Below are 8,067 nucleotides of genomic sequence, written 5' to 3' on the forward strand. Positions count from 1 at the left end.
CTACTTTCCTTATTGTAATTACTACGGCACTTCCCCACTACTCTGCAAGTTTTGCGAGGGTTGGGGCCATATTTAGCTCAGCGCTGGATCTACAGCGCCTAGCACAGCACTTCGGCCCTCCGAGTCAGACCCAAAGAAATGAAATCAACTCACTTGCCCAGCCTGTAGTTAGAAGAAAAGCCCCAGCCCAATCCAGTCTATTACAAAAACTTTTTTTGTTAAATAAAACTAGTTGTTCACCCCTTCCTACGCCCTCACCCCGTCAGTCTCTCCATTCTGGACTGGGATTCTCACACCCCATAGGGCACTGTGGCCTTGCTGATCCTCTCAGGGGTCCCAAGCTTCATGCATCCCAAGACACTTGACGGCTGTACTGCCTTCCCGATATTTTAGTAATAGTACGGCCAGTAACTACCTCTGAACGACAAAGCCCTACTCTCCAGAGACCCAAGAGACGCCTCGGAGCAGTGGCTAGGCGGGTGGGAAAGGTGGGAAGCACGTGACCTCCATTCTTAACCTCCTCCAGGTGACCCAGCAGGTTCTAGGTTCGCGCGACAAGAGGCACACCTTGGAGGACCTAGGAGTCTGGACTGCCCCCCACCCGCCGGTCCCCCAACCCCGTCCCTCGTTTACCAGCGTCGGTGGGGGTGGCAGTGAAGGCCGTGGCGGGTGTGGTGAGTCCAGCCGCCTCCCAGAGGTGCAGCCAGGCCACCGCCTGGACGACCACGGCCGTGACAGCCAGGACGCTGGAGAACGCGCTCCCCAGAGCGCGCGGGGACGAACTGCGGACTGAGGAGCCCGAGCACGCCTTATGCCGCTCCTAGAGCGTGCTGCCACGGAGTCAGTGACCGGCACGGAAGACAACGATGCGCGCCTGCGGTCCTGCGGTTACCCCGGTCCCCGCAGCCCTGGTCCCCCCGAAACTTCCGGCGTTGCGGGAGGCGGCAACCTCACCTCCGTCTTTGCTCCCCTGTCACCCCGCCCCTCGCCGTCGGGTCAGGGGGCGGGGCAAAGAGCGGCGCACGCGCCGTGACGTACGCCTGGGCTGTTGCTGCGGGAACAACTCCCTGGACCCCCATCCAGACCCGAGCTCTGGAGCAGTCCTGCGAGCGGTGTCGGGGAGCTCCCTGTCTCCACCTCCACTTCCAGGTACTTGCGGATTCGGCCCTCCTGCGGGGGAATTCACCCCACAGTCACGTCTGCGGGGCTATGGCTGTCGCCTCTTCCTGCAGCGCCAGGCTCCGCCCGGCCTCAAAGTCGAGTTAAGTTCTCTGTGCATTGCGGTTGGGGGGAAACAAGCCCCTCACGGCGGTTTTAAGCTCTTCCCAGCCGCAGAAGATCCACTTTCTCTATTTCTCTAAGGATAAGAAAGTCAGCCGTGCCGTAGCGGGGACATGAGTTTGGGAGAGGATCGTCTCTCTGTTGGCAAAATCCGTACAGTTTTAGGTGCTGTGGGGGATGTTTAGTAAAATTATGGTGGTCACTGATTCCTGGGGAGAAAAGTATTAATGCCTATGGGGAGGAGTTAGGTAAATGTGTGGTCTGTCTTCTTGAATTAAAGTGAATCTGTAAGTAGGCCTGGATGCAGACTGGAGCTAGGACAGGTGTTTGCAAGAGGAAAGATGTCAGAATGTACCATCGGAAAGTGAAAATAGCAGTATAAGCATGATATTAAGAAATATGGAGATAAATTTTGGAAGAAACACTTAAAAGAATTGAAGCTGGTTGACTATGAAGAGAGGAAGGGCAGGGGACAACAGTTTTTTTGTTATAATCCTCAGAATTATTTTACATTTTTAACCGAATATAAACATATTAGTACAAATGAAAGTTAAAAAAAAAATTTTAAGATCATTTATTTATTTATTTATGAGAGAAAGAGAGAGAGGCGCAGAGTCGGAGAAGCAGGCTCCCCGCTGAGCAGGAAGCCCAATGCAAGACTCAATCCCAGTACCTGGGATCAAAGGCTGACGCTCAACCATCTGAGCCCCCCACGTGCCCCAAAAGTTAAATTTTAAAAAGAAATTTTAAAAGAAATTTTAAAAAGAAAAACCATTGTTATCAGTTGCATACATCAGTCATGAGTACAGCCATTTGCTTGAGTGTGTGGAATTTATATTGTGCTCAATAGGATCTCTTAGAAAGCTTACTAACAGACCAGATTTTAATGACATGAACTGGGAGTATTATTTGAAGAAGGGGGAGCGGTGGGATCGTTTGTGTCAGATCAGAGCACAGTAATTTGAAATGGCAGTTCTTTATGATTAATTTCTTAAGAGTAAAAATTCTGATGTTCAACAATAAGAAGTGAAAAGTATAGGTGATGGTATATCCATAAGACAAAACACTTGACAGTCATAGAAATGTGTGTTTTAGTAAAGCATCGAAGGACAGAATCACGTAAGTTATTACATTAACAAGGCAGGAAATAGATGTATAATGTAAAACCTACTATACTAAAAAAAAGTATATGTAGAAAAAAACAAATCAAAGGTAATCATTATATATATGTTTCTTCCTCCTCCACCTCCCCCACCCTACTTCCAGTCTTCTCCAATGTACTGTGTTCCTATGGTGATTCTCTAGAAAAATCAAGTTTATGAAGGTATCATCACTCTATACTCCTTTACCTTTAGGTTCCTTGACATTTGCAAATCTTCCTGAGAATATCAAAGTCCTACCCAAAGCAGTCGCTATAATTAAGCGTATTTTGGCACTGGGCACCAACAAGAGGAAATAGAAAGTATTAACTGCAAAATAGCTGTGTTTCTTGTAACTGAGAAAACAGAGAGACAAATAAGTTGAAATAAAAACGATGTAAACTTTATTGACTTGTATATGTAGAGGTTGAATCTGTACCGGGTCTGCATTTTTTTTATCAGACCTGTAGACTAGAAACACTTAAAGGATATACAGAGGCTGTGTCTTATATTAGTAGATTAAATTAAATTTTTTAAATGATTGTATTTATTTATTTGAGAGAAAGCTTGTGTGTGCGCGAGTGAGCGAGGGGAGGAGCAGAGGGAAAGGGAGAAAAGCAGGCTCCCCGCTGAGTGCAGAGGGCAGTGTGGATCTCTGAGATCATGACCTGAGCGGAAACCAAGGTCAATTGACTGAGCCCCCCAGGTGCCCTTAGTATATTAAATTAAACAAGTATGTATGGTATTTTGCTGGGATATTCTGGTGAACAGTGGATATATTCCCTGCCCTCATGCAGCATATACAATGGAAGGGAAGATAAGTGATTCAATAAGTAATCATAGAAAAATTGGTGAGTAAAATGGGAAAGTACAGAGGAGACAGACCCAGTCTGATAAACCTCTCAGGACTTAATGTTTAAGGTTAAAAAAATCATAGTATCTTGCCATAGAGGGTGCTTGTACGTACTTGTTTAATTGATAAATAAAAAGATCCTGTAAGTTGATTCTTGGCCTGACTCGGGTTCATGTACAATCTTTGGTTAAGAATGCAGTACACTAAGAGGTCCAGACAACTGCACTTCCAGGCTCATGTGTGAACAAACCTACACACCTCATTGAACCAGGGATCCAACAACTAAGGATAACCCCAGGGCTATACTGAATGTTCAGGGCAGCTCTCAAAGTATTGAAGTTGATGGGCTGAGCATGCATCTCTAGAACTGGACTAGAGCCAGATCTGTTGGGGAGAAGGGGTACTGGGGAGTGTGATTTATTCAACACTTATATTTTTTTCCCCTTTAGCAGGAAGTCATTATGTGACTAACATATTTTCATCAGATTTCCTCTGATTTGCCCTGAAGTGCATGTGAGAATGATGTGCACTGCCAAGAAATGTGGAATTAGGTTCCAGCCTCCAGCTATTATCTTAATCTATGAGAATGAAACGAAGGGAAAACGTCGCCAACGCATCATGCCAGTCCGAAACTTTTCAAAGTTTTCAGGTACCTCATGTTTTATCTTGCTTCCTATCTTAAATATTCTCTAAATCACTTACTAAGAATGATTTCAGTCTTGTAATAGAGCACCATGGCCTTCAGAGTTAGACAGCCTCTGGTTCAAATCACGACTATCAGGGTAGGTAGGTAAACCCCAGCTAAATTGTCAGTGAGCTTCAGTCTCCTGATCTGTAAATGGATATTGATAATCCCATCCTTTCAGAATTGTGATATGGGTTAAATGAGATTGCATTCTTCAATAATACTGACTCCCTTCTCTCCCTCCAAATGTGTTTTGTATTTGTCTTGATATTTTCTTGATATTTTCTTAGTCTTGATATTTTCTTGGTACCAGTACTAATACCTGAAACTGTAATAAATCCTTTTCACCTTAGATGTTTTCTCCAGTTGCAAGTGTTTGACATCTCCTTAAAGTGATTTTTAAGTTAAGAAAATAAAAAATGCATCACTCTTCCCCCCACCACACTCAAAGCTCGATATAAAAGAATAATAGTTCTGCAAAATTATTCATTCTGAAGCAGTCACTTAGCTACTTGGCTCTCACAGCAGATAATGTTTTCAGTAGTTTGCGATGTGTCTGTTGTGTGTGGTATATAATTTTGCTTTTCTCTCCTAGATTGCAACAGAGCTGCTGAACAATTAAAGAATAATCCGCGACACAAGAGTTACCTGGAACAAGTGTCCCTGAGGCAGCTAGAGAAGTTATTCATTTTTTTACGAGGTTACTTGTTGGGGCAGAGTTTGGCAGAAACAATGGAACAAATTCAACGGGAAACAACAATTGATCCTGAGGAAGACCTGAACAAACTAGATGATAAGGAACTTGCTAAGAGAAAGAGCATCATGGATGAACTTTTTGAGAAAAATCAGAAGAAGAAGGATGATCCAGATTTCGTTTATGACATTGAAGTTGAATTCCCACAGGATGAACAGTTGCAGTCTTGCGGCTGGGACACAGAGTCAGCTGACGAGTTCTGATACCAAAAACTCAAAGAATTAATTGAGCTAGCAGAAACTGCATGTTTATACAAAGGATGTATAAACATGGTTCTAGAAAAATCTTTAAAGAACACTAAATGTACGTGTTGGGTCAAGTTTGGATTGACCATGTTACTTTTCAAAACCAGGACATGTATCTACTGTGTAGATTCATGAGGAATATACAAAAACCAGAATATAGGAATCTGCCTTTAAGGAGCTCACAATCTAATTGGAAGATAACTCAGAAACTTGTGAAAAGCTAATTAACAGAATTAGGCAACAAAAAGATTAGAGCCAGATGCTTGATAAAAGTTAAAGGGGGTCAGAGCCTAGATGATGATAGGGTTAGAATAGTCAGGGAAGACTGAGTCCTTCAGTAGAGAGATGGGACTTTGTCTGGTCCCCGAAATGGTAGTGTTTGGATAGAAGTTTATAAGGTCCCAGATGAGAGAAGCTGGGAGAAAAAAGGGGCTTTGGGGAGGGTAGTGGTAAAGAGATGGGGACTAGAACATTTTATTTGAGGAACAGTAAGCAAATTATAGTTTGGTAAGATTGGAGGGTATTTATTGTTACCAGGGGATTACCCTGTATGCATTATGTTTTTATATGAATTGGACTGTGGAGTAGGAGACCAGCCCTACAGAATGCCCTGCAGCTGCAAGGGGTGTCATCTGATAGACAGTAGGGGAATTCTGCCACTCCAGGATCAGGAAACCTGTACTAAAGATACTCTGAAATCCTGAAGGTCTTCCCATAACTGAAGTGGTTTGTTTGTAAAATGGGAAATCTAGCCATAATGAATAAATAGGCATTGCCAGTTTAGGCCTATTCATGTGTTTAGATCTACAAAGAGAAGATCTTTGTTGAACCAGGTTAAATGTGTACAGATACAACTTTCTTCTCATTAGAATGTTGTTTAATTGGCAGATATTCCATGTTTTCTGCAAGGAGATTAATACTCATTAAATAAAGCTGTAAAAATTATTCACTCTTTCCACCTATTCATCTCCACTGTCTTTACCAGTAAAAGCCCCATGAAAGGGGTCACTCTTATAGTGGTATCATCAGGGGCTTAAGATGGTCAGGCATCATATGTATATTTGCCAAAGGTAGGAAAAAAATTTCAGAATCAGAGATCTCCTATATCTACACAGTATTTCATTGTACAGATGTAGATGATACATTTTAAAAGTTGACCTTAGGTTGTTTTTCCTTTCACTATTACAAGCAACGCCACAGCAAATAACCTTGTATATTCTCTGTTTTGTGCACTTATAAAACTATAAAATGCCTAGAAGGGAATTGCTGGGTATGTCTGTTCCAAATTTTAATAGATAATTGCTAACTTGTCCTTCAAAGAAGTTCATTCATTCATCCATTCATTCAGTATGTGTACTTAATGAACACATATTACATGCTGAGCTGTATTATTCTGGAGTCTGAGTACGTAGCAGTATACACAACAAAGTCCTTGCCTTTACAAAGTTTACAATCAAGTGGCAGAAGAGAGACATTAAACATAAATACATAGAATAATGTCACATATGTGCTTGGAATTAAAAACGTGGTAAAAAGACAGTGATGGAGGGGTTGGGAGCCACTTTTTTTTGACAGTGATCAGAGAATGCCTCACTGTAGAGGTGGGATATTTGAGTAAAGACCTGAAGGAGGTTAAGCAAGAAATGATGTGCATTTCATGAGTTGTAGAGAAAGGTAGGTGTGTGGGCCCCCAGACCTGGAATGTGCTTGGCTTACCGAGGAATAACAAGGACACAGATATGGCTAATACAGACTGAGGAGGAGAATAATGGTAGGAAATGAGGTTGGAGTGTTCTTACCAATGCATAGTACTTCCATGAAGGCTGTACCAACTTAAACTGTTGGCAGTACATGAAGGTACCCATTTTCCCCACATGCACATCAACAGATAGTGTTCTCAAACTTGTTGATCTTTGCCAATTTTATAATCTAAAAAGGGCACCTCATGGTTTTAATTTCTATGTCTTTTATTATGAGTGAGATTGAGCATTTTCGTACACTTAAAGACAATTTTTATGACAACATGTCATTTGCTCATTCTTCTGTTGTGTTACTGGTCTTTTTCTTACTGATTTGTAAAAAGTTCTTTATTAGGGCACCTGGGTGGCGCAGTTGGTTAAGTGTCTGCATTCAGTGCTGGACATGATCCCAAGGTCCTGAGATTGAGCCCCGTATTGGGTTCCCTGCTCAGCAGGGAGTCTCCTCCTCCCTCTCCCTCTGCCTGCCACTCCCCCTGCTTGTGCTCTCACTGTCGAATAAATAAATTCTTTTAAAAAAAAGTTCTTTATTAAGGAGAATAGACCTTGGTCTGTGATATGAGTTGCAGATCCATTACCTTTGTCATTTGTGTTTTGACTTTATGATACTGTTTCCGGGCAGATTTTCTTCAAGTCAAATTGATCAATATTTTTCTCTGTGTTTCTGCATTTTTGTCATACTGAGAGAGGCATTCTTCACTCCAAGTTTTGTTTTGTTTTTTTTTTTTTAATTCCATGGTATTGGGGCACCTGGGTGGCTCAGTGGGTTTAAGCCTCTGCCTTTGGCTCAGGTCATGATCTCAGAGTCCTGGGATGGAGCCGCACATCTGGCTCTCTGCTCAGCGGGGAGCCTGCTTCCTCCTCTACTCTCTACCTGCCTCTCTGCCTACTTGTGATCTCTGTCTGTCAAATAAATAAATCTTTAAAAAAAAATTCCATGGTATTTTCTACATAGAAATTTACTTTGGTATAAGATAAAAGATGTGAATCCCAACCTTACTTCCCGATGCCCATACAGCTTTCCTGCACTACTATATACCGAATTACCTATCTTTCCCCCATTGAGTTGAAGTGCATGCTTTATTATATACAAGTTCCCATATGTGTCAGAATAGTTATCTTTTGATTATATTAATGTCATCTATAGCACATTCCCAATCTATGTTTTTTGATGTTTATTGAGCACATCCTGTGAAGAGCTACAGTAAGATACAAAATGGGCCATAACTTTTGCCTTTGAGATATTAACATAGTTTACCAAAACAAGAAAACTAGCGTATATGAGCTAGAGGTACTGACTCTGTCTAAAGCAGGAGGAGGAGATCATGCGAGCTGAGCAGTTGTGGATTTTTT

General features: G+C 42.2%; 2 protein-coding genes across 6 annotated transcripts in view; one reads left to right on the forward strand and one right to left on the reverse strand.

Annotated features, from left to right (window-relative positions):
* PIGX (phosphatidylinositol glycan anchor biosynthesis class X) overlaps positions 1 to 820 on the reverse strand; it is a gene marked incomplete at its 5' end in the record, with an annotated part of 36,908 nt that extends 36,088 nt beyond the window's left edge. The window contains one exon of the mRNA XM_004745506.2: positions 634 to 820. Coding sequence (XP_004745563.1) covers positions 634 to 820 — 187 coding nt within the window. The remainder of the gene's footprint in view (positions 1 to 633) is intronic.
* Positions 821 to 997: 177 nt separating this feature from the next.
* Positions 998 to 6,981, forward strand: CEP19 (centrosomal protein 19). Of its 5 annotated transcripts, XM_045088748.1 has the most exons (4): positions 1,032 to 1,149; positions 2,548 to 2,605; positions 3,723 to 3,922; positions 4,554 to 6,981. In XM_045088748.1, exons 3-4 carry the CDS (start codon positions 3,793 to 3,795, stop codon positions 4,913 to 4,915), a joined length of 492 nt encoding a protein of 163 aa, XP_044944683.1. In that variant the 5' UTR covers positions 1,032 to 1,149; positions 2,548 to 2,605; positions 3,723 to 3,792; the 3' UTR covers positions 4,916 to 6,981. The 5 variants fall into 5 exon arrangements, with proteins under 5 accessions (XP_004745389.2, XP_012908085.1, XP_044944683.1 ...); XM_004745332.3 differs by lacking the exon at positions 2,548 to 2,605 and having other exon boundaries at positions 998 to 1,149; positions 3,782 to 3,922; XM_013052631.2 differs by lacking the exon at positions 2,548 to 2,605 and having other exon boundaries at positions 1,024 to 1,149.
* The last annotated feature ends 1,086 nt before the right edge of the window (positions 6,982 to 8,067 follow it).

This window comes from Mustela putorius, unplaced genomic scaffold (assembly GCF_011764305.1).
Source record: "Mustela putorius furo isolate JIRA1106 unplaced genomic scaffold, ASM1176430v1.1 tig00003834_pilon_pilon_pilon, whole genome shotgun sequence".
Classification (NCBI taxonomy): domain Eukaryota; kingdom Metazoa; phylum Chordata; class Mammalia; order Carnivora; family Mustelidae; genus Mustela; species Mustela putorius.